The 20,000-nt window shown below is 44.5% G+C and overlaps 1 protein-coding gene across 1 annotated transcript in view; it reads right to left on the bottom strand.

Moving 5' to 3' along the window:
• Positions 1 to 20,000, bottom strand: part of pcxb (pyruvate carboxylase b) — a 640,714-nt gene that overhangs the window by 5,606 nt on the left and 615,108 nt on the right. Inside the window, exons 19-20 of the mRNA XM_063186244.1 lie at positions 9,576 to 9,824; positions 845 to 985 (exon numbers count right to left, since the gene is read on the bottom strand). Coding sequence (XP_063042314.1) covers positions 845 to 985; positions 9,576 to 9,824 — 390 coding nt within the window. The remainder of the gene's footprint in view (positions 1 to 844; positions 986 to 9,575; positions 9,825 to 20,000) is intronic.

The following is a 20,000-nucleotide window of genomic DNA, read 5'->3' as shown; positions in this document are numbered from 1 at the left end:
GGGTGGGGTCGTGTTAAAGCCTTTTTCAAAATCCTGTAATACAGATGTCTTCCTTATCGGAAAAGTTTTTTTTTGGGTCGCTTTCTAATTTTTTCCCAGTGTATGGAGGGATTAAAAAGTACAAGGAGTGCACTTTGACACGTGTAAAGTGCATTTATCTGGATGAAGCCGACAGTTCCTTATCAGGGCTCCTATTTTATATTCAGCAATGGTAGGTGCAGATACAAATGAAAGGGGGAAGAACAGCGGCTTAGACATGGGATTAATTTGCTCTTGAAATAAAAAAAGGGCGGGCGGTATTGAGGGGCCTTGGTGTTTGCAAATGTATAACTCTCCTTTTTTTAAATGCTCTTGCGGTAATGGATGGGAAAGGCCCCACAGGTTAGACAACAGCTTATTTGGAAGAAAATAAAATACAAGAAAAACGGTGTGTGTGTGTGTGTGTGTGTGTGTGTGTGTGTGTGTGTGTGTGTGTGTGTGTGTGTGTGTGTGTGTGTGTGTGTGTGTGTGTGTCTGTCTGTCTTTGTGTGTGTGTCAGTGTGTGTTAGTGTGTGTGTGTGTGTGTGTGTGTGTGTGTGTGTGTGTGTGTGTGTGTGTGTGTGTGTGTGTGTGTGTGTGTGTGTGTGTGTGTAAAGGATCGACTCGAAGGTTAGGGGAAGTACAGTATGTCCAGAGGATTATAGTGGTCTGTGTGTGAGTCTGTGTGTTGGCGTGTCTGTCTGTCTATCTGTCTGTCTGTCTGTGTATGTGTGTGTGTGTATCCGCGTGAGTGTGGAAAGAATTGCCTCAGAGGTTATTTGAGTGCGTCCAGAGGACTGTGGCCGTGGTGGAGTGCCCTGCTTACCTTCATGGCCAGAGTATCCTTGACCAGCACGGTACGGAGCTGGCCGTTGAGCTCGAAGAAGACTCCCCTCTGGCCGATCTTATTGAGGTCGCCCAGGGCCAGCGCTTTGATGTGGAGGGTCTTGCCTCTCTCCAGCTCCACCTGAGAAGGAACAGAAAAAGACATTTGAGAATTCTTCAAAAATATCCGTCAAACAGTTTCTCGCCATGGGGATTACCTAGAGGAATACATTTTTAGCACCTTTGGGTTTTCTTGTGTCTCCCCATTCACTGTGTGGAAAAGTACAGGCCTTGCCAGATTGTTGGGATCATTTTAAGAGCCCAGCATTTCTTGTGGTTCCTGCGAGAACATCATTCAGAAAGGAATAACGACCGACAAGATGACCAAGTGGCTCCTTTAAGTCACAGTATCCATAAAACTGGTCACCTTTAAGGCATTTATGCCTTTTTTATTCTCTGTTTTTGTTTCATGGCATCTTTATGTGCAGAAACCTATTGATATCAATGATGAAGCATTAACAGGGCAATCTTGGCCCAGGCACACTACCTGTTATTCTGCATAAAATCAGGTCAAATCAGGTCAGTGAAGTAAACCTATTTTGCCTGCCCACAAAGTAAAAAGGGAATGTTTCAGAGTAGACTCACATCCAGAGAGTCAACACTGTGGAAAGAATATGTAGTTACAGCACTAAAATAACTCTACAGTGGACTAAAGAGTCAGTACAAAATTCTGCAGGTGGCCAGTGTAACTTCAACTCCACAGCTCTTAATATTTACACCATATTGAGTAGAATTAACTCTGAAAATGTTACACTGACCAAAGAGTGAAATGAACATTATGTTTTCTGTTTGTATAAGTGATTTACTGTCTGACATGTGATAAGCAAATCAATCGTTTGTTAGGCGTGTATCCACAAATGTACTGTATTTTTGTAGTATAGTGTATTGCCAATAATCTTATCATTGATCTTATCATTATTATAATCGTCATGAGGACCTAAGAAGGCCATTTATTTTGCCGAACACATGTTTTATAAGTCACTATAAGACAGTTATTAGGCATGTATTAGTGAGTAACATGTGAGGACCGCAGATGCGGCGTCACAGGGTTGCTTAGGGCTGCTACGGAAACCCCTCGAAATTAATCAGCAACTGCTGAGCAACCCCTGAATTTTCGTCAAAAATATATAAAATATAATGCAAGTAAAAGCAACACTACAACCTGTAGTTCTGTCTGGTCCCTAAGGCACGCCGTAGCTTTAGTTCGTCATCCAGTCTACTCCCGCGAGATCTCTATAGTAAACAGTTCCGTTTTCATTTTGTGTTGTGAATCACAATCACACGACGTGTCTTCTTGATTTATTAATTTGTTGTAATACCTCCTTTTAGTTAAAATAAAATATTATGATTAGCATAGCCTTATATATTTATAAATGACACCTTTTGGATGTGGGCAATGTGTCTGAAGAAACGGAAGAAAACATTGTAGCCTGCACAGTTCTGAATTAGCAATACAATGTACAGTTAGCACATATTCCACATTGCTTGCTAGCAGTGTTGGCGTAAAATCGTATGGATTAAAGTGGAATATTTCAAGACGTCCTGTGATCAAGACATCGTTTTAAGGTAGGCCGTTTGGTTATTAAGTGTGCTGTGCCCGTCGTAGCATATTGAATGTAGGGCACATGTGATTTTGTTTTGCAGTAGAACTTCTAGGTTTGGCTCATGCCATAGGATGGGTTTATATTAGCCTGGTGTGACCCTCTCTTAATAGAAGTATAAATAGTATCATCAACCATAGCAACTACTGTATTAATATTCCACATAGGCCTACATTGGAGACGTAACACGGAACTTATGTGCATGCTTTGGAGTGTACTGTGGCGACGGTGGATCTGAGGTGTGCAACACTATTGACAGGACAGATAACCTAGTAGTTGGGGGACTGCTGACGGTCTGTTGATTGAGAGAATTATATTGTAAATATGTTGTGTGGCCGTAGTGCCACCTGGACTAGCAGTGTACATGTCGCTTGGCTATTTTCATGTTGGTCTAGATGTTCCTCTATCTATATTGTCTTGTCCTATCTATGTCTTTACAACACACCGATGCCGTGTGTGTGCGTGTATGAGGGAGAGGGAGATTGCAAGGAGAGCGCACGTTCAACTGTCAAATGACTTCGCACTGAATGTTTCAGTCTGTGTTGTTGTTACTGTACTGTAAACTTGACTCGTACAGGACCGTAACCACCCCACCCCGTCCCGAAAAGTGCCTCTGCTAAATATAGGTGTTTTGATCAAGTTTTTTTTTTTTTGACCAGCAACCTCTTGAATTCATACAGCAACTGCTAAGCAACGGCAACAAATTATTTCTGGCGCCGCCACTGGAGGACCGTGCAAAAGGGAGATGGTCAGACCATGACTCTCAGAACCAGATACTTTTGCGAAACTCCATACTGCCCAAAATGGGGAAAATGCCTTCAAAGGATTGGTATTAGGTTGGATACTGCAGTTGCTGCATATTTGACATGGCAATATCTCTAAAACGGGACCCATTTGTACCACCAGGCTTCGTCACAAGATAAAAAGAGGTGTAATGAAGACCATTTTCAGACTAAACTCAAATTAATAATATGTAGTTAGTTACAGCACTGTGCCTTTGAAAGGCAGCATATCTACCAGCTTGCTTTATCAGCCAGTGTATTATAAGAAGATGGGAGGGAAGATGATCTGAACACAAATGAGGACAGATCAAAGAAAAGAAGAAGAGAAGAGAAGAGAAGAGAAGAGAAGAGAAGAGAAGAGGAGAGGAGAGAAGAGAAGAGAAGAGAAGAGAAGAGAAGAGAAGAGAAGAGAAGAGAAGAGAAGAGAAGAGAAGAGAAGAGAAGAGAAGAGAAGAGAAGAGGAGAGAAGAGAAGAGAATGGAGATGAGGGGAATCATCTGATAGAGGCACAAAAGGGGTCAGTGAATGACTAAGACCACCCCACTCTAACACGGGGGAAGAAAGGGTGACATGATGGGAGAACCTGGGAACATGGGGAATGATAATGGGCCTGCTCAAGTTGAAAGAAGCATGCGAGAGAGAGAGAGAGAGAGAGAGAGAGAGAGAGAGAGAGAGAGAGAGAGAGAGAGAGAGAGAGAGAGAGAGAGAGAGAGAGAGAGAGAGAGAGAGAATGACGAGTGCCAAGTACAAATGGAGGAAGAGTAAGATGGGGAGAGGGAGAGGAGTATGTGAGTGTGTGTGTGTGTGTGCGTGCGTGCGTGTGTGTGTGTGTGTTTCATAGAGTGATAGACAGAGAGAAAGAGAGTGAAAAAGAAAGAAGAAGAATGTGTGTGGGAGGAAAAGGGAAAGAGTGAGAGATGGAAGGAGAGAAATTGATCCTGAGAAAGAGAGAGTGAGAGAGCAACTCAAAGAAAGAGTGGGAGACGGTGACAGAACATGTCAACGAGAAAGAGACAGAGACAGAGACAGAGACAGAGACAGAGACATACACTATAGTGAGGGAATGAAGTAAGAAAGTGAATCAAAGAGAGAGAGGGATAGAGAGAGAGAGAGCACAAATCAAAGAGTGAGAGAACAAATCAGAGAGAGAGAGTGAAGGAGGGAGAGAGAGAGAGAGGGAGGGAGGGAGCGAGAGCGAGAGAGAGCGAGAGAGAGAGAGAGAGAGGGAGGGAGCGAGAGCGAGAGAGAGAGAGAGAGAGAGAGAGAGAGTGCAGGCATAGCGTATGCACTGGGTGTCTGCTCTCGCTTCAACGACATGCAGATCAAGACGAACGAGTGGAGAGGGAGAGAAACGACAGAGATGAATGAGGGCAGACTTTGCATGTGCTGCGTGCGTGCGTGTGCGCACACACACACACACACACACACACACACACACACACACACACACACACACACACACACACACACACACACACACACACACACACACACACACACACACACACACACTGCTGGGCGGGGGCCCTCTTGGCTGCCTTCTAGACCATGTAATGCCTTGCCCTGCCATGTGACAGAATGATGGTGCTGCTGTGCTACGGCGCTGCTTATTTTAGTGACTGCACACCCCGACAGTCAGTCAGTCAGTCAGTCAGTCAGTCAGTCAAGTCAAGTCAAGTCAAGTCAAGTCAAGTCAGCCATCGCTTGGTGCGCACGTTCATCACTGGGCTCTTTTTATAGTGCATGTGCTAATCTGCGCTAATCATCCAGAGCTAATGTCTTATTTCGCTGGCTGGCTGGCTGGCTGGCCGTCCACTGAGAGCGGTGGCTGTGAAAAGCCGACAGGAAAAAATGAGAGAGAGACAGATAGAAAGAGGAAAGAAAGTAAAGGGAAAAAATGCCCATCGAGTTTTAAGATGGCAACCGAGAAGTAGGCGGGAAAAAAACATCCAGTCATACAAATAGACACTGAATTAGGGAACGTAGGAGGATAAGTGGAAAAACAAAAATCACAAGGTGGGGTGGGTGGGTGGAGAAGTGGAGAGGATCATTAATAGGAGCGATAGGGCTTCAGCCATGGTGTAGCCCCTGCTGAGCTGGTTAAAGCGCTCTCTCTCTCTCTCTCTCTCTCTCTCTCTCTCTCTCTCTCTCTCTCTCTCTTTCCCTCTCTCTCTCTCTGAATCTGTGAGTGCATGTGTGTATACTATGTCTGCATGCTGACTCCTCCATTTGCACCCTGCCCCTATGTCTCCCGCTCAACCGTAATGCCTCTTATCAGTTATGCTATCTTTGCCCCCCGATGAGACCGGGCGCAGTGAAGATCGGTGGGAGTGGCGGAGCACAACGGTGCCTGACTGCATGCCAGCGATCAGCACCAGTGGGTTGGGACATGCCATAACAACTTATGCGGATGCCACATACAGTAGCTGTAGCACCCAGGGCCGGATCGACGAACAGGCTAGATATGGTTGCCGCCTAGGGGCCCACACCTGCCAGGGGGCCCCTGATTGACCAAAACAAAAAAAAATGGCAGAATTGTAACAAGATGCAATATTAAAAACGCATCTTATTGTGTTGAGCACAGTTGTTAGACATGTTATGCTGAATTCCTAGCTTGTAATTATGACACTGTCTAATTTTTTTTGGGGGGGGGGGGGAATTTGCCTTGTGGGGGCGCCCCAGAGCAACCTGTAGCTTATGGGCCCCAGGTCATCTTAATCCGGCCCTGGTTGCAGCAGTAGCAGCTGTAGCAGCAGTAGCAGCGGTAGTAGTGGTAGGAAGGAGTATCGGCAGCACAGGTGCCCTGGTTAGCGCATCCATCCTGGCGGGCTACATACAGCGCACGCTGGGGCTCATTTGGCAACCATTCATCCACTACGTATGCCTACAGCCCCAGCCACAGTGCCGCTAGTTTCTGCCCACTGGCGTGCCATGCTTACTGGGGTGCAAACATCTGCATGACTTGAATACCTATGGTAACACTTCTCTTGCATGGAAGATTATACAAAGTAGATCTAACTACCAATAGATTTTCCTAAAGATTGCCTAGAGCAGGGCTGGCCTGGACTAAAAACCATGACAGGCATTTTCAGCCAAGACCAGTCCACCAAGTATTGAGAGAAAGACAATGAACCCAAAGCAACACTTATATGTTTACATACAGTTGAGGACGATATTATTAGCCTCCCTCCTGAAATTAGACATTTCTCTTGATTTCTCAGTGAGAATGACCATTATGAACCGTTTCTGTTATTCTGGAAACAAATACACTGATGGAGATAATGTCCAATGAGTTGAATTTGCATTTTTCTGTCGTTACAATGAGTTTAAACAAAAAGGGCAAACATGACAAGGACAAAATTATTAGCCCCCTGATCATTAATAGTCAATATGACGCCATTTATGAACCAAAACTGACAACAGGCACTTTGATCAGTTGTTACCTAGGTTGGCACATGCCCCACTAGGGATTTTGGCCCATTTCTTCACTGCAAAGTGTTCTAGCTGGTCCAAATTGCATGGATGCTGAGCATAGACATTTGCCACAGACTCTCAGTGGGATTGAGGACTGGACTTTGAGCGGGTCATTCCAGTATCATGGTTTTAGTGTCCTTGAAGAACCTCTGAACTAATTTAAATGTTTACTTTGGGTTACAATGTTGTTGGAGGACCCAGCAATCCAGATCCAGACCCAGACTCCCTGTGTCTGAGGCTGAATAACAGTTGATTCCCCCACTGAATAAAACTTGATTCCCCCACCACTATGTGTAACTGTGGAAACTGCTTAGTCTCATTAGACCAAAGAAGTATTGGAATGGACACCTGCCTAGATGATTGTTATTGACCTGGCCTCACCTGGAGTTTTAATTTCAAGAAAGACAGCTGTTAGGGCTTGTCATCATATTGGGCTTTGGGGCCATCATCACAGAAGAACCCTTTTACTATAGGTGGTGCATATCAGAGTGTTATTGAGCTTTGCCTATGAACATTTGAAAGTCAAACATGAGTTTTGAAAGTCTCTGCTTTCATCTGATGAGATTCATTTGCACCTGCTTTGATGCATGAATTCTGCTTCTGTCAGGTGAAGAAAGGGATAGTCCTCAAAACTTTATAACATGGTTTCCACAATTAAACATGATGGTGGAAGCATCATTCTATGGCAGCCTCAGCCACAGGAAACCTTGTTTGGGTGTATGGCACCATAAATACAGAAGATTATGATAGAATGTGGAAGGTGACCATGCAAAAATGTGCTCTTAGAGGAAGCTAATATCTTCACTGGATATTTCAATAAGATAATAACCCAAAACTTTCATCCAAAATTGTTCAAATGTTCTTCAAGGTTACTAAAACCATGATCATGTTGTGATTCAGATCTCAATCCATTAGATAGTATTTGAGGAGTGCTGAAAATGAATGCCCATCCTCAAGGTCCATGCAATTTGGACCAGGTTAACTATTTGCAATGAAAAAATGGGCCAAAATCCCTGGTAGGACATGTGCCAACATAGTTAACAGCTAATCAAAGTGCCTGATTTCAGTTTTGGTTCATAAATGGCACTCTATTCACTATTAATGATAAGGGGGCTAATAATTTTGTCCTTGCCATTTTTACCCTTTTTTGTTAAACTCATTGTGAAAATGGAAAAATCCAAATTCAACTCATTGGACATTATCTCCATCAGTGTATTTGTTTCCAGAATAACAGAAACGGTTCATAATGGTCATTCTCACTGAGAAATCAAGAGAGATGTCTAATTTCAGGAGGGGGGCTAATAATATCGTCCTCAACTGTATACCCTTATTTGGCAACCATTCATTCAGCTAGAAATGCTAGATCATGCACATGGCCATGCCATGAATTGGAGAGCCAATATCTGCATAGTTAAAATAACCAGGTTCCACTTTATACTAGTATAGTACATCATAGATCTACCTAAATAATCCAATTGATTGTCTATGGTATAGGTCTGCTCCCTGTGATGCTGCAGAGAATTCCACGTTCAAGTATGACTGGTCTATCTTCTACTGCTTGTTTGCCTTTGAAATGGGGAAGTAATGGAAAATGGTTCTACATGCACATCATTGGGACAGGTGGTCTAACTGGTTGCAGCTCTGTACAATTATAATGTACATAAGAGCGTTTGACAGATGTCCACTGGACACACCTCTCAGAATCTCTTTTCTATGAACTTTGGTTTAATGGCACTTTGTGACATGAAGGTCATTGCCAGACCAATGGCGTATATGAACTTAAATGGTGCACTGATACCAAGATTACATAAAACCTTCAGTTCAAACTTTGTGTTTGGCAAAAGATTGAGATTGCTATTTGCTATTGTTGGGGGTCGACCAATCTGCGCCAATTCTGAAAGCATGCCAGACCACATGCTGCCAGTGAAAAGAAAACACCAGAGAACAGAACAGAACAGAACAGCGGCCTTCATCTGAATGGGTACAAGTCCCAAATTGCTGCAAATTTCAGGGGCCTTGAATAGCTTCATGACAGGTTATTCTCCATTGGAGTGAGAGGTGAGAGGCGAGAGAGAACGGACGCTTATAAAAAAGGAGACTGGGGGTACGGTCTGGAGTCCAGACACATAGAAACAGCCACACAGAACTAGACCAAGAGCAGGCGGGAGGGGGGGCGGGGGAGTGCACAAAAGGGAAGACAATAGGCCTACAAAGGGTAAATGAGTGTGAATAGGAGGAAGATAGGAAAGACAGAGAAACAGGGACAGTAAAAGAGATCAAATGAATGGGGGCTGGTGGAATACTGTTCCCTTGCCCCCCACACAGTGCATGTCACAGATTATCACTTATAATGGTGACTGTATTGTGCTGAACACTATTATAAATGCACATTTTGAATATAACAATGAACAATCAGGAACTGGGAAGAGAGAGCGAACGGTTGAGCGGGAGACACGGGGGCTGGGGCAGGGGGGAAATGGAGTCAGCAAGGAGACATAGTAAGCAGACACGCACACACAGACTCAGAGAGAGAGAGAGAGAGAGAGAATAGTTTATCATACTGCAATGTGGATTTTGTGAAAATGAAATCAAGAAGGGGAAGAGAGAGAGAAAACAGAAAGAGAAGAAAAGCAAGAAAGCCATATAAGTAGACAGAGCGACAGAGAGAGAGAGAGAAAGAGAGAGAGAGAGAGAGAGAGAGAGAGAAAGAGAGAGAGAGAGAGAGAGAGAGAGACTAATCGAGCTAGAGAGACAGAGAATGACGGAAAGAGAAACGATGCATGAGCTAAACTTAAATGGCCAGTGGTTCCGGTACCTCAATCTCCTCAGCGATCTTGGGCCCGTCCAGGAAGAGGCGCGTGTTGAGGCACTCCACGGGGCCGTACTGCGAGGTGAACTCCTTGTACTCCTGGAAGACCTTTGGGTACATGGCCGCCGACATCACGTCCTCAGCGGTGATGTCATCGCCCCACTTGGCCTTCAGGTCGGCCTCCAGGGCGTCGAAGTCAAGGGGCGGCAGGGTGGCACCTGGGCGGCCCTCGATACGGGGGAGGTTCTTCAGCACCTGTCACGGAAACACAACGACATATCAGACAAATTTGTGGATTTGCTTCTATAACGTTATACCTTGTAAGATGTCCCTTCTGTTCCTCTAAACCAGTGTCAAACTCAAATTATCTGAGGATTCACCGTAAAAATCTTGAATGCCATCCTGGGCCAAATTAAAATGGGTCATGCACGCACTTGATATTCAAAATCAAGTTTCACAAACATTCATTCTCATCATACATGAAAGTTCACATGTGCCTTTCTGTTGCAAAAGTGTGAGATGGTACAGAGGCCCAATCATTCCTGTGACAAACAAATGTCATGTTCAAGTCATGTTATACAGTAGGCGCATAATGGTGCATGGGGGCCATCTGTAATAGACATCTGAAATGATTTTGCAGGCCAAATAAAATGACCCAGCGGGCCAGATTTGGCCCCCGGACCTGAGTTTTACATGCCAGTTCTCAACTGAGAGAGCTACAAAATGATAAAGTGTGATGTCTAAAGAGCTGCTATGAGTTTATCATGTCGTAATGAGTGAAAATGAAAAATAAAGAGTCATGTACAGTATGTCAGTGATTGCTGTGGGTAATGTATGCCGTTCAAAATGGCTCATAAACACAGAGGATGGACATACAAATGTCAGATTTAATGGCAATAACATTACTTGAAATTGACAGCAATGGAAGACGAAACCGGGAGGCTTGTGAATGTGCAACAATCCTTTGATAATAAAGACCTGAACATTTTACTGACTGCACTTTTTTCACAGCACTAAAGAATGTTCCCTTTTTCACATACTTCTGAGTATGCGCATGTGTATGCCTCTACGTATGCGTTGTTTCTTTTTTCTGACCTCAGGTTATATAAAAGCTATTACTTAAGGACAGACAATTCATCAAAACGATGAGCGAAAGCATTAATAAAACAACCCCCCCCAAAAAATGCCTGCATCCATGGTTCAGCACATTTTAATATGTTATGGATACAGCCCTCTGTAAAATGGTTGGCATTTAATATTACAATTTCTTCCCCAAGTCCCTGAACGTGTGCACTGCTCATGCAGCCCCCAGGCCAATAGTCTTTTACCCAAACACCAACCTGCTTAGCCCCCCATACCCCTCACCCTCCACAACACTATATGCCAAACTGAGGGGGCTGTGGAGGTACGGCAGGAGGGTCACGGAGAGAAGGAAGGGTTTGCATAAAACCTTGAATACATGCCTTTGAATACATGACTTTTCCTGTGGTTTTCATATTGAAACATTCAAACAATGTTTGGCATTTAGAACATGGGAGTGTGTGTGTGTGTGTGTGTGTGTGTGTGTGTGTGTGTGTGTGTGTGTGTGTGTGTGTGTGTGTGTGTGTGTGTGTGTGTGTGTGTGTGTGTGTGTGTGTGTGTGTGTGTGTGTGTGTGTGTGTGTGTGTGTGTGTGTGTGTTACATAAATATTCTCTGCAGAGTTTTTTTGGGGGAACCAGTGCTCTACACAAACCCATCCCTCCCTATCCCATCTTATTTCATCCGCATCTCATCCCCAACCCTTCCCGATTAGCATTATCATTTGCATACCAGATGAGGCTAGCTTCACAGTAAAATGCTAATTCAACACTTGGACCAAAACACTCCAGAAGACGTTAAATTGACTCTAAGTGTTAAATTGCATTAGCCAAGCTAGCATATGCTGTAAATGCTCTGCCCAAACTCAACCCGTCTCATCTCTCTCCAATCCTTCCCAGTTAACACATCAGCATTTGCACAAGTGTTAATCCAACACTTAGAGAGGACTCTGGAACAAGATTCTGCCCAAACACCAACCTGCTTCACCCCCTCACCCTGTACCCAAACCCAATCCCATTCCATCCCTTCCGATCTCTTCCCGATCTCATCCCATACAAATTAGCATGAGCATTTGCATACCAGATGAAGCATCTAGCTAGCATCAAAGTTGAATGCGTGTTTGAGTGTGCTTGTGTATTCATCACTTAGAGAGCACTCTGTGGCCAAAATTGACTCTCTAAGCATTGCCACTGCATTTTGTCTACTGTGTAGTAGGGGTGTGCAAAAAAAACGTTATGACAATGCATGACGATACTTATTTTCACGATATACTGCATAAATTCACGTCAATGTGTCGTGATACCTATTTTTACGATATACGACAACGATTCATGACAATCGATTTAATACTAATAATAATAAAATTGAATTTGCCACTGGGTGACTTTTGTTCTGTAGAGAGCAGGTAATATATCTGTAGACAATATTAACTAATGAATGCTACACAGCAACTGACAAATAAGCTGTTGTAGCCTATTTTTACACATTTACTGAGGTATCGCTATGCATCGCGATTGTACATGAATTGCAATGCAATTCGCATCGTGGCATGTGTTTCATGATGCGGAAACTGACTTGTGAACCCTTTGCAAAACACTCCCTACTATGCATAAAACTTGCGTGCGACGCGTGTTTGTGGGTGCTTGTGTATTCAAGGCAGGACAGGGCAGGGCAGCAGGGGAGTGATTCATCACGGGGCCAGAGGTGGAGCGGCGAGGGTGACTACCCCCCACCACCAGAGGCCCCTTGACATGCAGAAACAGGGGGGTGAATTGTGGAGTGGTGCAAGAGTAAGTGTGTGTGTGTGTGTGTGTGTGTGTGTGTGTGTGTGTGTGTGTGTGTGTGTGTGTGTGTGTGTGTGTGTGTGTGTGTGTGTGTGTGTAAGAAGTGTAGCTGTGTGTCTGTGTGCGTGTGTGTGTGTGTGTGTGTGTGTGTGTGTAAGTGCATAAGTGTATCTGTGTGTTTGTGTGAGTTGTTTTTGCATGAGCTTATGCATATCAGTGTGTGTGTGTGTGTGTGTGTGTGTGTGTGTGTGTGTGTGTGTGTGTGTGTGTGTGTGTGTGTGTGTGTGTGTATGTATGTGTGTGTGTGTGTGTGTGTGTGTGTGTGTGTGTGTGTGTGTGTGTGTGTGTGTGTGTGTGTGTGTGTGTGTGTGTGTGCGTGCGTGTGCATGCATGCGTGCACATGTGTGTGTGTGAATATGCGGAGGTGTGTCTGCACGCAAGTGCTGTCGTTTGGAGGATTGGAAAGTGGGGAACTGGGGGCTTGGGAGTGGGGGGGTGGATCGACGGGAGGTAAGAGAGACCGCAAATTCTGCCCGATGCTCGGTCACATGCCTGGCATTAATGATACACGGCTGATGAACGTGCCCGACTCGATGCGTCTCCGCAGGCCTCCAGAGCAGAGGCAGAGAACTCCCATCAGTCAATGGGGGGGGACTGGCAGCATGCCTAGTGTGTCTGATGGCGACAGTCAGGGGTGGGGTGGTGGTGGTGTGAAGGTGGTGGTGGTATGGGAGGTGTGCCTAGTGTGTCTGATGGCGGCAGTCACTCAATATGCTCAGCAGATGTTTGAATCGTCAGTCTTCCATCGTCAGCGAGCTGCAGAATGGCTCCCCATACGGAAGCAACATAGCCGACCAAGGTTCAAACAAAGATAAAACGATTTAAAGCGTCAGAGATGGGTAAATAAGTGGTGTTTTTCTCTCTCTCTCTCTCTCTCTCTCTCTCTGCCGTGATGTAAACTCCTGTTATGCAACGGAAATAATGGAGGTCATTTATTCAAACGCACACAATAACACACGGATAAAATTGCCTCCGATATTAGATGAGCGCTTGGCGAGACGTCGAAGTTCTTTTGTGACTTGAGGGTGAAACACAAAAAAAACAGGCAATATAAAATTGTCCCTGAGGTTTAATACCGAGATGAAAAAAAACCCACAATATGCACTCAAAACCTTGGGTAGAAAATTAAAAATCCCAACAATAAAGATAGGGGGACGAGAAAACACTGATTATCGACTGAACTCAGGAACCAATTTGACTGTGCACCACACAACTTGTTCATGCATGTTTTCATCGCAGGGGGAGTTCAGTGGAGAACTAAGCTGTTTCCACTATTATGGAACAATCCATGCCAATATTTTACGCCTCCGATTTCACCACGTGAGTCAAATTGACCTTGGGCCCTCCTCTCGTGCACACCTGGGTGCAGCTCCAAGGCCAGACACAGAGAGAGAGAGAGAGAGAGAGAGAGAGAGAGAGAAAGAGAGAAAGAGAAAAAGAAAGAATAAAAAGAATGAAAAAACATAACTCTGCCTGCTCACACCGTCAGCACGTAGCCACCATCACTTTCATGTTGTGTGTGTTCCAACCATCGCCCTTTCCCGCTGCTTGGTAAATTACAGTGGAGGGACATGGTGCATGAGTGGTAAGTGGGTGGGTGGCCGAGTGGATGTGGTTTTTTGAGCGGGTCGGAGAGGGTTGGAGGGAGAGGTGGGTTGGAGGGACACCTCACCGGTGAATGCCTGACCATGGCGACATTTTCTCCACTCACACACACACACACACACCCACGCAAGCACACGCGCACACACACACACACAAACACACACGTGGGAGTGATAAAATGAGTGGAGCCGTGGCATGCTGTCTCCGCACTGTCACCTCCATCACAGGCATGCACAGGCACATGTATGCAAGTGTCCACACACACACACACACACACACACACACACACACACACACACACACACACACACACACACACACACACACACACACACACACACACACACACACACACACACACACTCGGGCACACACATCCATTTACACATGCACCATCACATTCATGTATGTGCATGTACGTACTTCAGTACATGCACACACGCACACACACAAAAACGCACACACACAGAAAGGCACACGTACACACGCACGCACGCACACACACACACACACAATAGCTCCCACTCTGCGTCATTCTCTTGCCACTGGTGGTGTCGGAGTGCTTGTGGAGAAGTCTCTCGGTCTCCATGCGGCACTGACCTTTTGATCTGGCGTCAGGGACGCGGAGCGGAGAGAGAGTAAAAGTGGCGGGTGACACAAACCTCATGGGGACCGAAAGAGGGGGTTGACTTGTGTGTGTGTATGTGTGTGTGTGTGTGTGTGTGTGTGTGTGTGTGTGTGTGTGTGTGTGTGTGTGTGTGTGTGTGTGTGTGTGTGTGTGTGTGTGTGTGTGTGTGTGAAGGAGAGAGTGTGTGTGTTTGTGAAGGAGAGAGAAGTGAGACATACTGAAAGGGAGAGGGAGGGTAGAGAAGGGAAAGAGAGAGAGAGAGAGAGGGAGAAAAAGAGAGAGAGGGAGAGAGAGAGCGAAAGAGCATAAGAGCGTACAGGTAAGAGCAAGTGAGATGGAAAATGTGTGTGTGTGTGTGTGTGTGCGTGCGTGTGTGTGTGCGTGTGCGTGTGCGTGTGCGTGTGTGTGTGTGTGTGTCTGGGTGGGTGTGTGTTTGTGTGGGTGTGGGTGTGGGTGTGGAGGGTGACTGAGCACACTGCCACAGGGACAGCAGTGTTCTGATTGGATTATTATACGTGTATATACACTGGTGGTTGTGAAGGAGACTGTGGCTGTGACACCGGGATGATTGTTGTGCAGCCCTGCAAACAATTCGCCCCTTCTCTCTCTCTCTCTCTCTCTCTCTCTCTCTCTCTCTCTCTCTCTCTCTCTCTCTGTCTCGCTCTCTCTCTCTCTCTCTCTCTCTCTCTCTCTCTCTCTCTCTGTGTGTGGTGTGTGTGTGTGTGTGTGTGTGTGTGTGTGTGTGTGTGTGTGTGTGTGTGTGTGTGTGTGTGTGTGTGTGTGTGTGTGTCTGTATCTGTGTGTGTCTGTGTGTCTGTGTGCCTATAGTTTGGGCACATACAGTTTGGGACACAAAAGGTCCTTCCAAGAAAAGAGGTCATTTTCTAACTAGCCAGTCTTGGTGTGTGTGGCTGTGTGTACATGCGTGCATACATGTGTGTGTGTGCGTATGTGTGTGTGTCTACCGCATGTGAAGTGATTCACATCATGTGAAAGCCAGTGTTATTCTTTGAAATGACACTGACATCCCTTCCCATCGGTTTCACATGACTTGCGTCCAGACACAAGGGGTGAAGGGATTGTTTTCCTGATGCTGATTTCTCTGACAAGCAAGTGACAGACCAAAGCATGTATGTTATGCACAGCACGCACTACTGTCTGCAATAGACAACTCAATAAAGCGCCATTCCCTCAACTTGGTGACGTGAATTAAGACTTCAAAATGCCAACCATATCGCGTTGAGAAGAACACAGACAAATTCCAATCAGCTCCATGATTATCGATTTACCACGGTTATCTACAAGGACACTCAGTACATGATAGTGTCAGTACATGATAATATATATGTTTTTGCTACATAAAACACGGTTAGGACCTGCACAATCTTAAAAACTACCTGCACTTGTAATGCAGATATTGAAAAGATTAAAGAACATTTTTATTGGCAGTGAGGAACCGTAGGTTCTGACAAGAAAGGACTAGACCAGTGGTTCCCAACCTTTTTCTTCAGGGACCCATATTTTTACCATTGTAAGCTTTGGTGACCCAGCTCCCATATGAGAGGGAGTCACGTGATACGCTGTTTCCTTCAATTCGTCTTTGTTCAAAAACAGAATAAATGTTTAATGTAGCACTTAAATTTTGTTGCTTCTATGCATTTGTCATTTATTCAAAATGGGCTGTGTATGGTATTAAAATGAAACCCCTTAAAATCAAGAAGGCTTCGCGACCCCCCGTGGATCTTTGGTGACCCATAGGTTGGGTCCCGACCCATAGGTTGGGAACCACTGGTCTAGAGAATGCTTTACTACTTTCCTGGTAAGAACACCTTGGAATACAACTACCATTTCAAGTTTCAGTGGAAAAGACTAAACCAAATGAAAATGTACTAGAAAAGCAGCTGTTGTGATAGCAACCAAGGAACATTTTCTTCTGCTACTGGAACAGCATGTAGCGAAAGGATTTAGAATATCAGTCAAGCTTGAATTTCTGCTCCTGGCCTAACTGGTGATGGAGTTTCAGGCTTCATAGAATAACCCCCCTACTGTGTTTCGTCTGCTTGTGCACTTCACATAGTTGATTTTGTGGGTTCCTCTACCTGCTGTTCTAGACTACTTACACTATTTTGCCAAAAGTATTCGCCAGTCTTGACTCATATGAACTTAACTACCATCCCATTCCTAACCCATAGGGTTCAATGTGATATCGGTCCACCTTTTTGTAGCTATTACAAACATTTTGGACAATTCCATGCTCCCAACTTTGTGGGATCAGTGTGTAGCATGTTCCTTAATCTTCCAACATGATTGTGCACCAGTGCACATAACAAGGTTCATATGTAAAGACATGGAGGACCTTTGGGATTAATTAGAGCAGAGACTGAGAGCCAGGTCTTCTCAACCAACATCAGAGCGGGTGACCTCACCAATGCGCTTTTGGATGAATGCTCAGAAAGGCTACTGGTGTCAACAATAATTAATTCGGCAATACATTGCAATGTGGGGCAGGACAATTCAAGACTCGATTGGCAAATGCTTTTCGAATCGAAAACTTTCGATTACTTCCGTGGGCATTTCTGGAGCAAATTAACTTAAATTAAATTAAAGCAAAAACTTCAGGACTGATACACACAACAGACAACAAAATGTTGTTCAGTATCTGACTGCTTCTATTGCCTTATAACCGATGACAAAACTGCCTTGCTTTCAGTAGAAATATAATGCATTGCAATACATTGTAGAATCGGATAGAATTGGTTCGAATCAAATTCTTACCTCCCAAAACGTAATTGAATCGAATTGTTAGGGCAATGCCAATGCACACGCTAATAAACACACTCCTCAACCTTGTTGACACACTTCCCAGATTAGTTGAAGCTGTAATAGCTGCAAAAGCTGGAACGATATCAAACTGAATCCTATGGGTTAGGAATGTGATGGCAGTTAAGTTCAGTTAAGTTGTGAGTCACGGCATGTTAGTGAATACATTTGCTAATATAGTGTATTTGATGATGGAGAAATGGTTGAGTCAAATCCAAAACTGGAAATGAGTCAAGCTTGTATTTTTGCCACTGGCCTGGACTGAGGTGAAGATGCTGCCTCATTGCTGCCATATATCTTCTGCCTGGGCACATCGCACAACTGCTTTCGTTAATCATCTCAAATGCCTAAAAGATGGTTTGCTCATCAGGAAAAGTTAATCACATCAAACACCGGAAATGAGTCAAGCTTATATTTCTGCCACCGGTCTGGTGCACTATCTGAGGTGAATTCATCTAATCTCCAATCTGAGGATGTGTTTATTCATTATTAGGATTAGCCTGTTAGAAAAGGGTTGGATAAAATCAAATATAGGACGTGTCTCAGATTAGAGCCCCACCGGATTTCATGTGGCAAGCGATGCATGGGAACGATGACGAACGAATACACACACACACACACACACACGCACGCACACGCACACGCACACACACACACAATATTAATCCTGATGGGGAAGTCACAGCCTAATGGTGAGGAAGTCCTAGGTTGCCTTCAGGCCTATGGGGCACCTAAGTCATGCCCTCTACTTCCTGGTTCATGGGGCAGAGGGAGTCAAAAAAAGAATTACTGGGCTTGAAATGAGTGGCTTTTCGACACCACTCCAAATCTTGGACCTCCACTTATGCACCACAAATCCAAATCTAATCCAAATATATATTTTTTGCAATTTACTGACCCATGAACCAGGAAGTAGAGGGAGTGACATAGGTGCCCCATTGGAAGGTCACAGGCCATACATACCAGAAAGAAGAATGTGGATGGGGAGGGTACTCTAAGAGGAGTGTAAAATAACAGATTCTCTCCTGTACCCTCATCCATGGCTGAAAATGGCCTTGAGCAAGGAAACCATAACCTCCCGTTACTCTTGGGGGACTGATCCTACATAACTGTGTGTCACTCTGGACAAAAAAAGGCAGCTAAGTATACTGTAATATAATATTACCTGTGAACGCTTGTCCTTTACAAGTGGAGGGAAAACAACTCACTTTGCAGTACCTTGTGTCTTTTTTGTTTTTGTTTTTGCTGCTCGGGGAGAACAAATCATGGTTAACCTTGTTCTTGGCCACTTATGAGGTCTAATGGAGGTTCCGGCTCCATGCTAGGTTTTGTTTCTCCTTTTCATGGAGCGTCTGCACTCCTATGGTGTTTGCATGCTCTGCTGTAAAGAGCTATTGAGTATGACTCACAGGTTGTGATTCATACAATGTTGTTGGGCCCTTGGGTGATTATTACACCTCAAGTGCACGCTCACAAAACAACACAGCGACCTACGGCGTTGCCAAAATCATAAACAACACAGAAAAACAAGTGTCTTGTGTCAATGAAATGCTATTTTGAGGTGTAATTTTGTGAATGATGCCATGACGTGTCATGTTGTTGAGTACGTGGGGAAGTTGGGGGTTGATTGAGGTGGAATGAGGGAGACTTTGAGTGAGTGTGTGTGTATAGGTGCTGTATTATCTGTGCTCTGTATTGAAGGCCTATATTGTAACATTTTTTCTTTTTTAGGACTTTTTTGCCTTTATTTTTGAGAGGACAGTGGAGGAGGAAATGAGTGGGGAGAGAGAGACAGGGAAGGATTGGCAAATGACCCAGGCCGAAATCGAACCCGGGTCACCAGTAGCCTATAGTAACCCAGTGGCAGGGCCGTAAAAAAAATGTTGTGAAATACTTCTACATCTCAACATCCTCTCAACAGCAAGTAAACGGTTCTCTGACCTACGCTATGTGTAAATCCTGCAAAACAGTGATTTTCAAAGTGGGGGCCGTGGATCGCCGGGGTCCACGGCAAGTCGGAAGAAAAAGCAAAGTAATAATAATAATAATAATAATAATAATAATAATTAATGTACAACAAAACAAACAAAAACTAAACAACATTCCCATTAGTTAAGGGCTGCATTATAATAATCTACTGCATCTCTGAACATTACTACTGTTATCCTTAATTCATATATCCTAATGAGGCTCTGAAACACAGACATAGACTATGGGTATACAGTATGGGGGAACTTTTCATGTAAAGTTTGGACACCCCTTCTCTAAAAAACAAACCAGTTTCTAACTGACTGACAGGCATTATGGCCTATGGAGTAGCGTAGAGTATGCAGCACAAAATGTTCTAATCTTGTTGAAGCTCACCATTGGCTGAGCACTTGGCCAATCAGGTTCATGGATAATCTAGTCGAAGTGATGATTAGAGCCAGCATTAGCATCTCAAACATATAATCATT

This window comes from Engraulis encrasicolus, chromosome 21 (genome assembly GCF_034702125.1).
Source record: "Engraulis encrasicolus isolate BLACKSEA-1 chromosome 21, IST_EnEncr_1.0, whole genome shotgun sequence".
In the NCBI taxonomy this organism is placed as follows: Eukaryota; Metazoa; Chordata; class Actinopteri; order Clupeiformes; family Engraulidae; genus Engraulis; species Engraulis encrasicolus.
Note: the sequence above shows the minus strand (reverse complement) of the source record. Positions and strands in the feature narration are given on the sequence as shown.